Below are 17,805 nucleotides of genomic sequence, written 5' to 3'. Positions count from 1 at the left end.
TCAGGACTGCGAGGGGTGCACCCACACACTGAGACAATGGGGATGTTCTATCGGGAACCCACCAAGGCCAGCTGGCCTGGGTCTGAAAAAGCATGGGATAAAACCGGACTTGCTGAACATAGTAAACTTTTAAAAAGTGAAATTGAATTCATTTGGGATGCCAATTTAGATGTGTTTGCCTCAATTTTTTATCAGAGTTCCTTGGGATGCTGTGGAGAGTTAGCAGAGACTTAATGTTAGCAGTTTGGAGAGGATTGCGCCTGGGTAGGGGAAGATCCTAACTGCTCTGAGTTTCTTTGTTTTCATTCTTTGGCTTATATACCAATATACTAACCTCTGCAATTGGCAAATACATTTATTTCTTTTTTTTAATATTTATCTATTTATTATGTACACTGTGTTCTGCCTGCAGGCCATAAAGGGACACCAGATCTCACTACAGATGGTTGTGAGCTTCCATGTGGTTGCTGGGAATTGAACTCAGGACCTCCAGAAGAGCAGGCAATGCTCTTAACCACTGAGCCATCTCTCCAGCTCCCCAAATACATTTATTTCAAACACGTCATACAACCTGGGAGTTAGACACTGCCCATGACTGGCATAAACCTACAGAAATGCCTATTGTATTTCATAATTGCGCTGGTTAATTTTTGTTCATGTGACAAAACTAGAGTCACCTGGGAAGAGGGACTCTAGATTAGAAAACTGCCCATCAGTATTGGTCTGTGAGCAATTTCCTTGATTAATGATTGACGGGAGAGGGTCTAGCCTACTGTGGGCAGTGCCACCTCTGGGTAGGGTGTGCATAAGAAAGAAGCCAGCAAGCCTTGGGGAGGAAGCCAACAAGCAGCATTCTTCCATGATCTCTGCTTCAGTTTTTGCCTTGAGTTTCTGCCTGCTAATGGACTCTGGCTTCTGGACTAAAATAAAACCTTCCCTCCTCAACTTGCTTTTTGTCATTGTTTTATCTCAGCAGCAGAAAAACCTAACAAGGACAATCGTGTAAGGATAGATTAGTTAACTGCCTGTCTTTAATATTTATAAACTGTTCTTAAATGGTAAGAATCCTAGTTATCCATGACATATGCATGTTTCTCTTACTCTGTAAAAGTACCCTGACCAAAGCAGCTTAAGGGAGAAAGGAATTCTTTTGACTCACTGTTCAAGGACCCACGACTGGGAAATCCTGGCAGCGGGAGCTCAGGATAGCTGGTCAAACCCCAACTGTAGTGTGAAAGCAGAGAACAATGCACCTCATGCTCAGGTAGCCCTCTGAGCAGTCCGTTACCCAAGGCTAGGGAATGGTGCTCCCCAGCTTAGGGGAGGTCTTCCATCTCAGCCTAATCAAGGTAATCCCTCAAGGGAATGCTCAGAGGCTTGTCTGTTAAGTGAGTCTAGAGCCTGTCTAGTTGCGAATCATTATTAACCATCTGCTAGGCAAGCATTTTACCACTGAGTCACTTACATCCCCAGCCCTTGGGTTCTGAGGCATTTCCCTGACAGGTACCCCAAGCTACCATCGAATTTCAAAGCCTCCTGCCTTCTCTTGTCAAGTGCTGTGATTACTACCGTGAGCCAGCTCTGATATACAGTTATTTCTTTACTTTGGCACATGTCAATTCTTTCTCCTGGTATTTCAAAGAGAATACATTTTAAAAAACTGTTACACATGTCCTTTTTTGGGGAGTTGGCTTTCACAAATCATTATAAATGAAAATCATTTCAATGCAGGCAATATTTGAAGGACAGAATGCACTCTGCTAGAGACGAAGAGGGGAATTTGATATTGTCTTGCTCTGGACACAGTCTAAATAGAAAACATGCATTTTTTATTAAAGAAGGACTCATATAGAGCTCTTGGCATATGAGCTATTCTAAGTAGCCTGCCAGTATTATGTCAGGGAATTGTTAATATGTGATGAGGGCTTGGAAAGAGAGAAGTGGGAGCTGGAAGGAGGGCTCAGTTGACAGAGTGCCTACCACAGCATGAGGACCCAAATAGTGATCTCCAGTACCCACATAAAAGCCAGGCACTTCAGCTCATTGGCCACACAGCCCAGCCTAATCCATACATTCCAGCTTCAGTGAGAGACTGTTTTAAAATTAAGATAGAGGGTTTGAGAGATGATTGCAGTTAGTAACACTTGTTGCTCTTGAAGAGGACCAAGTTCAGTTTTCAGCACCCACATGACAGTTCACAAACATCTCTAATTCTAGTTCCAGGGGATCCAATACCACCTTCTGGTCCCTATGGTCACCAGGTATGCATACACATACATACGTGCATGCAAACACTCAAAATATATTTTTGTTAGGGGGCTGGAGAGATGGCTCAGGGGTTAAGAGCACTGGCTGCTCTTCCAGAAGTCCAGAGTTCAATTCCCAGCACCCACTTGGTGGCCCACAACCATCTATAATGAGATCTGGTGCCCTCTTCTGGCATGCATATAGACAGAACACTTTATGCATAATAAATAAATAAATCTTTAAAATAAATAAATATATCTTTCATAAAGTCAAGAGTAATAGAGAAAGACACACAAGGTTGAGCTCTGGTTTCTCTACCCACGCCCAGGCATATGTGTGTCCACACTTACACATGTACACTTACCAAACACACAAATTTAATGGATGAATAGGGCCAGGAAGTCATTGTACTTGGATTTCACTGTAGCTTAGTAATAGGGAACAACAGAGATGTAGGACAGGAGAGGGCCCATCTCTCTCTATCTTCAGAATATGAAACTTGGATGAGACAGGAGAGCAGTCACATCCTTCCTGCCAGGACAGGATGTTGGTTAGTTGGATTCCTGATCTACAAAATAGGACCGTTTTGATCCTATTTGGGATAGTGATTACTATTGATTTGCGTGGTCATTTCTTTCCACATCTCTTTTTTCTTAGCCTGATTGGTGTAGCTGCTGATCTTGGCTGCTTCTATACTGTTTTAAGAGAAGTTGGTGAAGACTCTCCCTACAAAGCTTTCTGGGCATGAGGTATATGCCTTTAGTCCCAGCAGTCAGGATGAATCTCTGAGAGTTCTAGGTCTACACAGTTAGTTCCAACCCAGCCAAGAGTATACAATAAGACTGTGTCACAAAAGGAAAGGAAAAACAAAACCTGCTTGTGGAGCCCACAAAATGGTTCATTGACTAAGGTGTTTGCCACCAGTCCCATAACTCAGGCTGGCCTTGAACTCATGGCAATCTTCCTGAGTCCTGGTGTTACAAGCATAAGCCACCACACCAAGCTAGAAACATTATTACTCAGTGAATTAACGGATTTACTTTGGTTTATTTGTTTGTTCATCTACTTGTTTGCTTGTTTGTTAGAGACAGATTCTTATTCAGCATCCCTGGTGGCCTTGGAAGTCTCTATATAGGCCTGACTGGCCTGAAACTCACAGAGATAACAACATACCTGCCTCAGGAGTTCTGGGGCTCCATACCTTGCAAATTTATAAAATAGTGTTTGCCTTTAGAAATCACTTTAGAAACTCAGACAGGAGGATTGCAAGTTCTAGCCTAGGCTACGTTCTAAGACCCTATCTCAAAAGCAGGGAAAAACATCACACTTTTGTATAGACTCCGTGGCATGAATCAAAACATATTTTGTATTAAGACAGAAGTTAATGCAAGAGGAAAATGTGAACAATGTATATGAGCAAAAAATTAACTTTTAAATTGTATTTATTTATGTATTATGTGTGTAGGTATATGCATGCCACAGAACTCAATGACGGTTAGACCTCAACTTAGAGAAGTTGACTCTCTCCTTCCACCATATGGACTTGGTGACAAGCACTTTTATCTGTGGAGCCAAGCCGTCTCATCAGTCCAGTATCTTTTTTAAAATCACACATTGGGCATTGTATTTTCATCTAGCACCTCCTCTGAAGTGGTTCCTCTGAGCAAACTTAGTAGGTCCCTAGAGTATATTCTGTATGACAAATTTTTCCTTAATGTATTTGACCTCAGTTGGTCTTTTTCCAAGATCAAAACCCATCGGTAGGGTTGCTCATAATGAACAACCTCCAACTTCTTGCTTGTCTACTCCACCCCGGGCTCAGCAGTCTAATCAGGTTTACAGATCAGTCTCTGTCAAATAAAATTCCAGATGGATAAGAATTATAAATTTTATGTGTGTTGTAGAGTATATTCGTCTCTAGACAAATTTTCTTTGTTTTTTGTAAGTTTTCAAGTGTGCCACCCGTGTGCTTTGTTTCCAGGCCCATACTGTGGGAGTTGGGCTGTTCCCATAGAACTCCGGGTGAACTCAAGTGAAGTGACTGTCCAGTTCCGGAGCGGATCTCACATTTCTGGCCGGGGATTTCTGCTGGCCTATTCCAGCAGTGACCATCCAGGTACAGCAGAAAAACCACCCTGTGTATATAAATCCTATCTGCCTGAAGTGTCTTTCTGCTCCTTATCTCTTCCTCTGGATAGAATTGTGGTATCAGATACAACTGTAAAATGTGAGGACAAGATGGACATGCCTTAATCCCAGCGTTCTTGAGTAAGAGGCAGCCTAGCAGCTGTGATTTCAAGGTTAGTCCAGTCTGCTAGTGAGTTTCAGGCCAGTCAAGGCTAGGAAGTAAAAGCCTGTCTTGGGAGAGTGGGGGAAGTTCCTGAGGACAGAGTGGAAGAGCTCTTTTGTAAGTAGTTGGTCCTATAATGATTCCTTGTAGAGCATATGGTAAGTGGATCCAATGATGCACTTGAGATGGAGTAAATCTTGTGTCCTATAAACTTTGATTGACACATATTTGGGGGAAATTCCCCCAACCCTGCTGTGGTCTGGCTTCTCTGATGTCCTTCCCCAGAGCCTCCTTTCTTGCTCAGTAAACAAATGTTTTAACTAGTGACCCACACACCTGGCACACCAGCTTGGGGACCGAATAGTAGCAGGAGGAGAAGCCACTGTCACGCAACATGCCATGGTTGGGAAAGAAGGGAAGAGAGTATGAGTGCTGATGAAAGAAACTGTTGGCTTCTTCCTCAGCCTCATGTGGTACAGAGTCTTCACCAGGTAGCCCGCACCATCACCAACCAGGGTCACAATGTGCCCAGTGTTCTAGCTGCCACTCCCCTTTGGCACAAATGTGCATGGAAGGGATGTGCCACTCATTTCCTTCAAAGTAGCTTAGATGGGATTGGCCATCATGGCCAGTGTTTCCCATATGTTATTCCTTAAGATTCTTAAAAGATGGGCTCAGAGATTTGATGTGGGATTCCGCTTTGTATACCATTGGTTAATAAAGAAGCTGCTTTCAGCCAATGGCTTAACAGAATATAGTCAGGTCGAAAGAGATTTATAGAGAGTAGGCGGGGTCAGAGAGAAGCCATGTAGCTGCCTGCAGGAGACAGGCTCACTGGAACCTTGCCAGTTAGCCATAGCCATGTGGTGAGATGCAGATACACCACTACATGGTGGCTTGATCATCTATAATCGGATCTGGAGCCCTCTTCTGGTCTGCAAGCATATATGCAGGCAGAACACTATATACATAGTCAATATCAATCAATCAATCAATCAATCATTTTTTTAAAAAATTCTTTTTTTTCTTTAAATATTTATTTATTTATTATGTATACAATATTCTGTCTGTGTGTATGCCTGCAGGCCAGAAGAGTGCACCAGACCCCATTACAGATGGTTGTGAGCCACCATGTGGTTGCTGGGAATTGAACTCAGGACCTTTGGAAGAGCAGGCAATGCTCTTAACCTCTGAGCCATCTCTCCAGCCCCCTAAAAAATTCTTAAAAGATTCCTGGAGAGAAGGAGCTATTGCCAAGAATGTAGGGTATTTGGGGAACTATTTTGCCAACTTAAATAAGTATGTTCCCTGTAAGGAACTTCTGTTTTACATACTTGTTTCCAATTGCTGATCATGATTATTGATCATGAGCCAGCACACACTTTTAATCTCAGTACTCGGGGCTGAGGCAGACAGATTTCTGTGAGTTTGAGGGTAACCAAGCCTACATAGAGAAACCCTGTTTCCTGAAAGAAAAAAGAAAACCAAGTCAGAAGACCGTTCATCAGCATCTCACTGTTCTTGATAAACTTCTATGTCACTGAGCGCCACTGGCCAGAGTGTTGGAATTGAGATGTCCTGAGGAGCCGATCACTCCATTGATATTGTGCCTAGGTTCTAACTCCAGCACCATATGAATCTAGTCATGATAGCATATACCTATAAGCCCAGCACTCAGGAAGGAGAGGCCAGAGGACCAGAACATGTATCTTAAGGTTTCTATTGCTGTGAAGAGATACTGTGACCATGGCAACACTTATAAAGGAATTTAATTGGGCTGACTTATGTTTTTAGAGGTTCAGCCCATTATCGTCATGAGGGGACATGGCAGACATGGTGCTGGAGAGGTAGCTGAGAGTTTCACATCTTGCACAGACAACAGGAAGTGGTCTGAACCACTAGGCATGACTTAAGCATATATAAGCCCCCAAAGCCCGCCTCTACAGTGACATACTTCCTCCAACAAGGCCACACCTTCTAATAGTGCCAGTCTCTTTGGGGACCATCTTCTTTCAAACCACCACAACATGTCAAGGTCATACTCAACTACATAGTGACTTTGAGACCTGGACTACCTCATACTTTGTCTCAAAAGTAAAATAAAATAAAAATCTTCCTGAGGATGTTTTTTTGTGAACTGTAATGGGATTTTTAATGGCTTTTCTCCTGACAAGGATATCGTATGCGTTATACCTGCAGGTGTCCGGTGCTTACTGTTAGAAGTAGATTTTGTTATTGTTCTCAAGACATTAACACTGAAAGTCACCATCGGTGACAGGTCAGGAAAAAGAAACTGATTGAACACTGGAGACTGTAATCTCAGATATTATTTATTTTTAGACAAATTCAAATAACATGATAATGCTTTCAAAGTTTACTTTATCTCTAAAGAAATATTTAGGAACAGGTGGCCTGGTATCTACTCACCTGCTAATTGCACTTCTCTTTATTTGTAATAGATTTAATAACGTGCTTGGAACGAGGCAATCATTATTCGGAGGAAAAATACAGGTAAATATATGTCCTGAATTATTTATGTATAACGATAAGGAGTATTTGAGATATTCCCAAAAGGCAGAGTCTGCAAACCTTTTGTCTAGAACTACACTGTAAATAGAGGTTTTGTAGGTCAAGAGTTTCCATTGCAAGGACTCATGAAATCTCTGTTGTGTTGAAGCAAAAAGGCAAAGGTAGATGATGGAAACAAATGTTAGTGTCATAATAAAGTTTTATTTAGAAGAAAAAGCCCAGGCTAGAGAGATGGCTCAGCAGTTAGGAGTACACAGTGCTCTTGCAGAAGACTGAATTTGGTTTCCAGTACCCACAGCAGGAAGCTCACCTATAACTCTAGCTCCAGGAGATCCAATACTCTCTTCTGACTTCTTTGTGCACCTGTCCTTACATGTGCATTCCCATACAAAAATTCACACATGTACATTTGATTTAAGATTAAAAACCAATGTCTTGGGGGGGAAAAACCAGCAATGTCAGGATATGGTTCGGATTGAGCGTGGTGGTACAAACCTGTATTGTCCTGGTCATTGGGAACATAGGCAGGAGGTTGAGCCTGGGCTGTAGGGCTCTCTCTCTCTCTCTCTCTCTCTCTCTCTCTCTCTCTCTCTCTCTCTCACACACACACACACACACACACACACACACACATATGCAAGCACAAAGAAGTAGAAGCAGGTCAGATTTGGGACTTGGTCCACCATTTTGTTTATCCCTAAGTTCTGCTGTGTTACCAATGAGCCACAGTTGAGTCTGGAATCAGTTTCCTGGCTGGTATGTGGAAATGAATTGTGTAATTTTTATAGGGTTTTTGCCTTCTACCCTACGGAAAAGCCTATAGAGAATAAAGACATGGATTGTTAGCTCAGCTTTAACTACAGATCTACTATCTCTGATCTGATTTCCTCCCCAACCATTTATGAAGTGATATGGTCTAGAGGAAACTCCCAACCATAGACATGCTCTTTCTGCAATTCTTTGTTGTGTAGGGCTGTCCTAGGCATTGTTGAATGCCTAGCTTCTCTGAGGCATTCACTGTCCGGATGCCAATTGTGACAAGCAAGACCGGCTCTAGACAATGCATTATGTCTTCTGAGGGACAAAAGCACCCCCAGCTGAGAATTGCTGTCTAGAAGTTGCTGCCAATAGCAATAACAAAACTGTAATGATAGAGTGCTGTTTTCGTGGCAGTGCAGCTCTCTACCCCATACACACGAGTAGCTCTTGTGATGTTCCATGCCCGCAAGGTTCTGTTCCAGCCTGAAATTGGAAGCTGAAAGCCACTATGTCAACTACCCTGAGTGTACTTGGGGAGTTAGGGTTGAGAGCCCGAATTCTTAGCTATCTCACACGTTTGGACATTGTCAGTGTAGGTGGTTGATGTGCAGAGTCAATTCCAGTGTTAGCTAATATTAAGTCTACCAGAGAAACGTGAGAAACCAAAGTATATAAAATAAATGTTGCCTTGTAGCCAGGCAGTGGTGGTTCACCTTTAATCCCGGCGCTTGGGAAGCAGAGGCAGGTGGATCTCTGTGAGTTCAATGCGGTCTAGGCTACAGGGTGACTTCCAGGACATGCTCCAAAACTGCAGAGAAACCCTGTCTCGGAAAACCAAAACAAACAAGCAAAAATGTTGCCTCCTAAGGTTATCATTCAACTCACTCTCTCTCTCTCTCTCTCTCTCTCTCTCTCTCTCTCTCTCTCTCTCTCTCTCTCTCAGAGGTTAATGGCCTCTAAAGTTTCACCAGCCACACACATTCGGGGTTCTGGGCATCACAGAGAAGAATATATCAAGCCTACAATAACAGATCGGTTCCACTTTAGGCAGCCATTTTCCAGTGCTAGTACAGGCCCACAGCCCTTACCCATAATTCGGGAATACGGAAATCTTTGGAAGTCCTTTGTTACCCATTTGATTGTCAATTCATCTGACAGCAAAATTAGACGAGATTAGCGTGAGGCTGTTTAGTCTTGTGCTTCCCATATGAGCTCTTACACGGCCTTTGATTGGCAAGTGTGGGCTCCGTGGGGGTCTTATATTATGTGCATCACGGGCAGCGTTCCACTTCCCTCAGTCCTGAGTGTTATGAATTCAGAGACTTAGCTGGCACTAAGAGCCCTGTGGCTCTGCAGGAGGTTGTTTTTATTTCTCAGTTCCTTTATTACTGCTGCCGTGCAGGCCACTAGGAAAGAACTATGAAACGTTTATTGGAGTCACTCGCTAATTGTCATTACAACCTGATTTTCTAAGCAGCAAGAAGAAAGTAAAAGGAAAGGAAATAGTAATAATAATACAGCTGCTATTTTGGAATCTGTCACTTTTTAAATGGAGTAAAGAAGCCTCAAACCCTACAGAAAGAATATAAGCAAAGCAACTAAGGAATACTGAGAGCTCCAATTGATTATGCAGTACCAAATGGTCAGCCCTGAAAGTACACTTACAAGCTGCATTGTAGAGGCCAAGCGAGTTGTATTTATATATTAAAATAAATGTTTGTTCATATATGTAACAATGATCAATGAAGAAAGAGGCCATGCATTTGAAAGCGACCAAGGAGGGCCATATAGGAAGCTTGGAGGGAGGAAAGGGAAGGGGAAACTGGTGGAGGGAGGGAGGAAGGAAGACTGCCAAGTAGTATATATAGAAATGGGCGTGCAGCATTCATCTTCAAAGCTGTCAGTGTTTTTATACTTCATTTGTGTGTGTGTATGTGTGTTTTAGAGAGGTAAGTAGCTGCCCTCGATAATGTTGATGCTTCAAGAAACTAGAAATAGAGAGTGGGCTGGGAGATGAGAGAGGTGTTCAGGGTCGACTAACTGAGTAGAGTATGGCTCAAGTTACCTCACCAGACTCCAGCACGGAGACCCTTCCGCCACACTAGCTTCCATGATGCCTACACAGCTCCGTGAATGATGACTGTTACATAAATCAAGCCCTGTTTTATTATTTATTTACCGTGTATGTGTGTGTATACACACACACACACACACACACACACACACACACACACACGGATCAAACCTGCCTTTAAAAATGTGATTCTGTTGTCTCAGTTTTTGGATTAGTTGGGATTACAGACTTGGATGATGAGGCCTGAATGAGCCCTAATTTTAAAATATGCCTTTTTAATTGTAAAGGTAATTTATTATTAGCACAGATTGGTATTATCTGTTACAGTATCCCTGAAGACAGTGTACTTGAGCTATGTCAAGTTCAAGGTGAAGTACACTGCAGGTGTAAAATACACCCCCAGTACTAAGGAAAAACAAAGTTAAATTATCTCCTTGATTCTTGCTGTTTTTCCATTATATATGGAAATTAACAGAATTTAGGTATATTGTGTTAAATATATATAATTAATTTTCCCTGTTTCTTTTTACTTTTATAATACGGCTACTAGAATATTTAAATCTTTATAGCAAACAAGAAACTATTGTGTAAAACTGGTCTCCAGGTTAAGATTTTATATCAGTTTGTGTTTTTGTTAATTGGGCTTCTTGTCTGTCTTTAAAGCAAGATGATTGTTGCCTGTGTTATTAATGAGGAAAATTACTTTAAATTGAAGTTTAGTTTAATGCCTTTCTTTGGTTTCAATGTAATTTGATAAAATATGAATTCTATTTTCCAGCAAATTCTGCCCAGCTGGTTGTAGAGACGTAGCAGGAGACATTTCGGGGAATATGAAAGACGGCTACAGAGATGTAAGTGATTAATGGTGTCACCAAAGGCGTAAAGTGTTGCTTGCTGTGCCTGAGTTGATTGAAAAATCAAGCAAAATGGGAAACAGAAATCTACACAGATGTGCATTTTATGTTTTTGTGAGATGTTGAAATGTATTAATTTTGAAACTAAAGTAGTCTATGCATTCATTCTTATTTCCTGTTAAGAGTAATAAAAGTGAAATGAAGAACAAAAATATATTTAGCACCTAAGAAGTATTATTTCATTGTACTGGTCAGTTTTCTGTTACTATAGTTAATACCTGAGATAAATATTTCTGGCAGTTTCAATCCTGCCTGTTTGCAGTATGTCATAGAGGAAGCCTGAAATGAAACAATGTATCATAGGAAAGTCTGAGATGCAGAGTGTGTGTCAATGGGGAACATGTGGCAGATAGAGCAAGCTGCTCACCCGAGGACAACTGGCAAGTAGAGAAAGGCAAAAGAGGAAATCCACAGACCCTTTCTGGTTTTTTTGTTTGTTTGTTTGTTGTTGTTTTTTCGAGACAGGGTTTCTCTGTGGTTTTTGGAGCCTGTCCTGGAACTAGCTCTTATAGACCAGGCTGGTCTCGAACTCACAGAGATCCCCCTGCCTCTGCCTCCCAAGTGCTGGGATTAAAGGCGTGCGCCACGACCGCCTGGCTTCCACAGACCCTTTCAATGGCACTGTCTTGGTGGCCTAATTTCTTCTCTTAAGACCAGCCTCCTAAAGGTTCTGCCATGTGCTAATATGCCACAGGCTGGGCATTTGCTTTTAATGCATGAGCTTTGAGATGTAAACACTTGTCCAGTTTCTGCAAAAGCCCATAGATTCATATACTTAAATATTCATATTCTCTCTCCCCTCTCTTGTACTGAGGGCTCATAGTCGTGTGTGTGTGTGTGTGTGTGTGTGTGTGTGTGTGTGTGTGTGAGAGAGAGAGAGAGAGAGAGATGTTCATATGTAGTTGTTCATGCCATGGCATACATGAGGTCTAAGAACAACTCCTAGGCTCCATTTCTCCTTCAGCTTTATGTGGGACTGTCAGGCCTGCATCATCAGATGGCAGGCACTGTTGACCCTGAGTCGTCCTGCTGGCCCCAGCTCTGTAACTCCAGGTGACTTCTGTGCTAGAGTTAGTGACGTGACTGGTCACATCACAGAGTAAAACACCATCTGCCCTGCTCTGATTCACTATAGCTGCCCACCCCCTCCATTCTTATGCCTAAGGGGACTCTCTGGATTTTATATATATTGTTCCCAGACAAAAGTAAATCTCAGAAGCTTATTTTTCTAATCTGCCCTCTCTCCTAATACATAATTCATTGTTTATATCTGTTTACCTTTCCATCCTGCAGACCTTTGTCCCCCCCCCCCCCCCCCCGCCCCCTTTGCTCTCTCAGCTGATATCACTCTTTAAAATGATTGGATTTACCCTTCACTGTTGAAAGGTGAAACGTCTGTCAGGAAAAGCAATTACTGGCGTGTCCTGGTGCATGGAGAAGTGTCTTTTGACCACACTATAGAGATTGAAATGGCACTTGGCAAGAGAGAAAACATGACTTTAATTTTGTTGCAGGTTGGTTTTTTTGTTGTTGTGTTGTTTTCTCTTAGCACATCTTGATTGCCTTTTGTTTCCTCCTTCTTGTATTGCTTTTGTTTATAAATTGGGCACAGGATATCTGACTTACTGGAATTTTTTCTTTCTTTTTCCCCCTTCTCATTCCCACATGTGGAACACCTAAGTTTTGACTCTTCCAATGGTCTATACCTCTTTGTTTTGAATATTTACTGAGTGAAGCTATTCCTAAATGATTCCAGGAAATTAAGTAGGGGAAGTCAAATGTTGAAGTAGAGTTTCTTCCCTTTCCGTGGAAAGGTTTTATATTGTTTCTTGTTTTGGTGTGTGTGTGTGTGTGTGTGTGTGTGTGTGTGTGTTTGGGGTGGGAAAACAGGGACTGGGGGGCCAGTCATCCTGTGTGTTACATCTGAATACTTACCTGCAGGTGCTAGCATTCAGGGTTCGTCTTACCAACTGGCACCATTTGCTTTTGTTTTGTTTTTCAAGACACAGTTTCCCTGTGTAGCCTTGGCTGTCCGTGGAACTCAGTCTATAGACTAGATTGACCTCAGACTCAAAGATCCGTCTGCCTCACCTCCTGAATGCTGTGACTGAAGATGTGTGCCACCACGCCTGGCTCATCTCTTTCGAGGAGTCTGCCTAGTGTCTTTTGTGAATCTGTTAGAGTCTTCATAGCTGCACAGCAGTATGCATACACCAAGGCTGAAGCGACATCTGTTGTCTCCAGTTGTCTTTTCTTTTCTTTTCTTTTTTTAAATTGCAAGATCACATTTCCTTTTCCTTTTTTCTGTCTTTCTTCGTCTTTGTTTGTTTGTTGTTGTTTTGTTTTTCAAAACAGAGTTTCTCTATAACTTTGGAGCATGTCCTGGAACTCATTCTGTAGACTAGGCTGGCCTCGAATTCATAGTAATCCACCTGTCTCTGCAAGTGCGGAGATTAAAGGTGTGCCCCACCACCGCCCGGCCAGTTGTCTTTTCTTACTTATGCTCTTATTTGTTTAGAGACCAGGTCTCACATGTAGCCCTGGCAGGCCTGGAACTCTCTATAGACCAGCCTGGCCTCAAACTCAGAGGCCTGCCTGCTTTCTGCACCCCAAGTGCTGGGGTCAGGGACATGCACCACCACACCTGCCTTTTTGTTTTTTTTTTTTTTCCGAGACAGGATTTCTCTGTAGCTTTGGAGCCTGTCCTGGAACTAGCTCTTGTAGACCAGGTTGGTCTCGAACTCACAGAGATCCACCTGCCTCTGCCTCCCGAGTGCTGGGATTAAAGGCGTACGCTACCACCGCCCGGCACCTTTTTGTTTTTTTAAGGTACACATATTGTGTGTGTGTGTGTGTGTGTGTGTGTGTGTGTGTGTGTGTGTGTCTGTGTCTGTGTCCTGTGTGTGCAGGTGAGCATTTGTTATGTAGCAGTCAGAGAACAATTTCAGGACTTCATTCTTTCTCTCCAGGATGGACTCCAGGGATCAAACTCAGGTGGTCAGATTTACCTCAGACACTTTTATGAGCCATCTTGCTGGCCCTGTCTCTCCCATTTTCTGTGGATGAGGAGTCTGAGCGGGGTTTGACTGGGTCTCCACTGCAGGATCTCCTAAGACTGTAGCTGAAATGTGAGCTGGAGCTGCAGCCCCTCAGTGACAGGTGGGCTTCTCAGCTTGCAGTGTTGGGCGCACTCAGGTACTTGAGTGTCACTGGACCAAAGGCCCACTGCTTTCTTGGATTTTGCCCGTTGTTGCTGTCATTCTTGCCGTGTGCTTCCTAACATGGCTGCACACCTCCTAGAAGCCAGCAAGGGAGAATGACTAGCAAAAGTATCTCCTACTAACATGGGACACAGTGAAAAGGGGTGACATCCCCACCTCTTTGCCACGTTCTCTGAGTTACTAATAGGTTACTCATAGCTTCCGCACATGTTCGGCGTTTTGCAAGGGGGATTACCAGGAGGCAGATCCTGGGAGTTATTTTAGCATCTGCTCCATGGCAGCTTCCTCTTAAGAAATACATTCCGCGTAATGAGTCTTTTTTGAGAGAGTCTTTGCAAATCCAAAGCATCCTGTACATCAGAAAAACAGAATCTGGAAAACTAATTACTTGAGGAGCCATTGAAGCAGCAAGCATTCTGACTTGAGCGAGAATGTGTCCTTGGGTTGGTCTGTCTATATCTGTCTGCTTGCCTGACTTTGACAGGGTTTCAAGTTGAACTCTATATCCAATCCTTGGCTGGGCTTGAGCTCCTGGTCTTCCTGTTTCCATCTCCCAAATGCTGGGATTATACAACATTGAGAATATGTGGTCTTGAAGAGATAGTTACAGAAAAGGTATCGATTCATTCTGTGGGCCCAAAAGGCAACAAACAGTAGGATCAATGGATAAACGTCATAGAGATGCCAACTTCAGCTGCATAAAAGGAATAATTAAATAGCATAGACTGCAGTAGGGTGTTGGAGAAATATGTAGATGTTACAGGCATTTTGTTGGTGACAGTATGTATGAGTGAAGGTGCCCGTGGGTGGGGAAAGAAGGGATCTTCCGAGGCTGCACATGAAAAACTTTTAAGGGTCTTTTTCAGTCCTTAAGATTCTGGACTCTGTCTCATTGTCTGACCGTCTACACCATGTCTGGTTTTAGAGTCTATAGAGCAGTGTGGCCTTTGGGTTTCTCCTTAAGATGTGACCACAGGGCAGCTTTCCTTTGCCACCTTTCCAGCTTGCTAATAGTGGGATACATCTGCTTTTCAATAGGATACATCAGTTAACTAATTTATTAATTTTGTTGTGGGGGTACTGTGTACCATCAAAGGAGTGGGGGTCTGAGGACAACTTGTGGAAGTTGATTTTGTGTTCACTGTGTGAATTTCAGAAATTGAACTTGTCTTGGTCACTGTTCTATTGCTGTGAAGAAACACTTTGACCAAGGCAACCCTTATAAAAGAAAGCATTTAATTGGGGCTTGCTTATAATTTCATAGGTTTAGTCCTTTATTGTTGTGGGGAACATGTTGCCACACACAGTGCTGGAGCAGAAGCTGAGAGCTACTTCTTGATCCATAGGCTGAGAAAGAAAGGTGCTGGGTTTAGCATGGGCTTTTGAGACCTAAAAACCACCCAAGTAACACACTTCCTCCAACAAGGCCATACCTCTTAATCCTTATAATCCTTTCAGATAGTGCTACTCCCTGGTGACTAAACATTCAAATGACCCTATGGGGGGCGCTCTTATTCTAACCGCCGCTGATTTTAAGTATCTAATGTGGCAGTTCATTGGGCACTTTTACTTGTGAGGCTATCTTGCCGGCCTTCACTAATTCATTTTACAAATTCATTGGTCTCAAAAAATGTTCAAGAAACTGCCAACAAGGACAATAAAAGTAGACTTACCAAAGTGGACAGGGGAAAGTCAATGAAACCTCAGCCCTACTCAGAAAAGTACAGGCAACTAACGAATGCTGAGAGCAGGAGAAAACTCCTCTCCAGGCAAAAACACACCCATTGGTCATCCAGAATCAAATGATCAGTCCTGAAAACAAACATATGGGTAACGTTACACACACACACACACACGTACGTACGCATACGCACACATACCACACACACATTTGTATGCAATAATAGTTAATGGAAAAAGAGGCCACAAAGGTAGGGAGCAAGGAAGGATATATGGGAGGGTTTGGGGAGAGGAATGGGAAGGGGAAAATTATGTAATTATATTAAATCTCAAAAATAAAAATAGTGTTCAAGAAATACAAAAAAATAAAAGTATATGCCTGGATTAGGCAGAGAAAGTGAGAAACTGGCCCTATGTATACCCAAAAAATTGTAGGGAAAATGGAATAATACTAAGTATTTCTTTATGTAGTGACAATGAGTGACTTTCCGTAGTTCTGTAGAATATTATTTGCATAGAAAAATGTTACAAATATGCTAAAATGAAGACTATGCGAACTGTAATAAAGCAGATAGGAAGAAGTCACATGATTAGAGGTGAAATATACGTCATTTTATTTGCACCTCACTGGCTTTTTAAGTTCATGTTTCATTAACTGCAAGCTCTTTTATTATTTATTTTTAGATTTTTTTTTAAAATTTTATGACTATGTGTATGTAGTGGAACATGTGTACGAGAAATACTTTCAGAACCCTAAAGAGGGTGTCAGAGCCCCTGGAGCTGAAGGGAACTGGGAACTGAATTCTGATCCTCTTCCAGAACAAGAAGTGCTCTTAACCGCCCAGTCATCTCTTCAGCCCCCCAAATGCTTACTTTTGTATTTATTTTTGTTGAACCATTGTCTGTCCTTTTGACAGCTTGCTGACTTTTCCTAAGAGGAAGTTTCAGGAAACGCTACAGTCCTGGGGTGGTTTGATGATGGTTTGCTGACTGCTCGGGAAGTCCTGTGGGTCTCCATGGCGTCCTGTTTGCCTGACTTCCGTGGCATGGTGAACTTCGTGTGATGATGCTTCGTTTGCTTTTTTTTTTCTTTTGAGATAATACTTGATTTTCATTCAGATGGATGTCAAATTCCCTGTGTAGCCCAGGCTGGCTTCACACTTAAAACCCTCATGTCTTCCTAAACTGGACAGTGACAAGGCTACTTCTCATCTCTCTAAAATATGTGCATAGATGTATACATAAACACACATTTAAAAATTAAAAAGCTGTCTTCAAGGGCTAGAGCTGTGTATGCGTTCCCGTTGCTCCTTACAGGATCATAGCACTGTTGTTTCTGTTTAGTTCATGAATCTTGTCTAAAGGAAATCACTAGTTAACACAAACCAGTGATGGAGTTTGCCCATATGTGCATTTGACTGTGCTATACCTGTACCGCAAAACTGACTAGAAAATCAAAGTATTAGTTGTTCAAGGGGAAGTATTTTTTTTTTAAATCAGATGTAATGAAGGTCAATTTTTAAACTGATACAGGGGACATTGATAAGCATGAATTATGTTTAAATTATTAGATGACGGATTGTGTTTTTTTTTTTTAAATAAAGAAATAGTTGTGGGAAAGATTGGTCATTTTAACGATGATTTAATGGACAGATCTGGTGACTAATCTCCTAGAGATGAATCCTGTGCCATGCATTAAATATTATGGGGAGATGTATCTATAGTTAAAACCTTCCTTAATAGACATCTGTACCACTGGACTCCTTCTGTTCTGCTTGGGGGAAGTCAGACTATTCCATGACCAGTTACCCTCGTGGGCATTGTTGCTCATTGACCCCTGGTCTGTCAGTCACTGGGAGCTGTGTAGAAAACATAGCTTCTGAGATGGTCGTCCATCACCAGGCAGAATTCTGAGGGAGAAATGATTCAAGGCATTGGGAGTAGCTGCCTAGCAGACCACAGTTAAGTTGCTTCTCTCCTGGGGCATAGGGAGGGAGATAAGCTTGTGGGAACCCTACAAAGCATGCCCCGGCTAGAGCCAGAAGGTGGCAGGCATCCAGAGTAGATACTGCATAATCCAGATGATCTAGT

At 42.4% G+C, this 17,805-nt stretch overlaps 1 protein-coding gene across 1 annotated transcript in view; it reads left to right on the top strand.

Moving 5' to 3' along the window:
- The window catches only part of Dcbld1 (discoidin, CUB and LCCL domain containing 1), an 81,602-nt gene that overhangs the window by 45,285 nt on the left and 18,512 nt on the right, over nucleotides 1–17,805 (top strand). The window contains exons 3-5 of the mRNA XM_041654958.1: nucleotides 4,229–4,363; nucleotides 6,997–7,048; nucleotides 10,678–10,750. Coding sequence (XP_041510892.1) covers nucleotides 4,229–4,363; nucleotides 6,997–7,048; nucleotides 10,678–10,750 — 260 coding nt within the window. The remainder of the gene's footprint in view (nucleotides 1–4,228; nucleotides 4,364–6,996; nucleotides 7,049–10,677; nucleotides 10,751–17,805) is intronic.

This window comes from Microtus oregoni, unplaced genomic scaffold, assembly GCF_018167655.1.
Source record: "Microtus oregoni isolate MIOR12 unplaced genomic scaffold, Mior012 000006F_ref0000085, whole genome shotgun sequence".
NCBI classification, from domain to species: Eukaryota; Metazoa; Chordata; class Mammalia; order Rodentia; family Cricetidae; genus Microtus; species Microtus oregoni.
The sequence above is the reverse complement of the archived record's forward strand: the minus strand, read 5'-3'. Positions and strand labels throughout refer to the sequence as shown.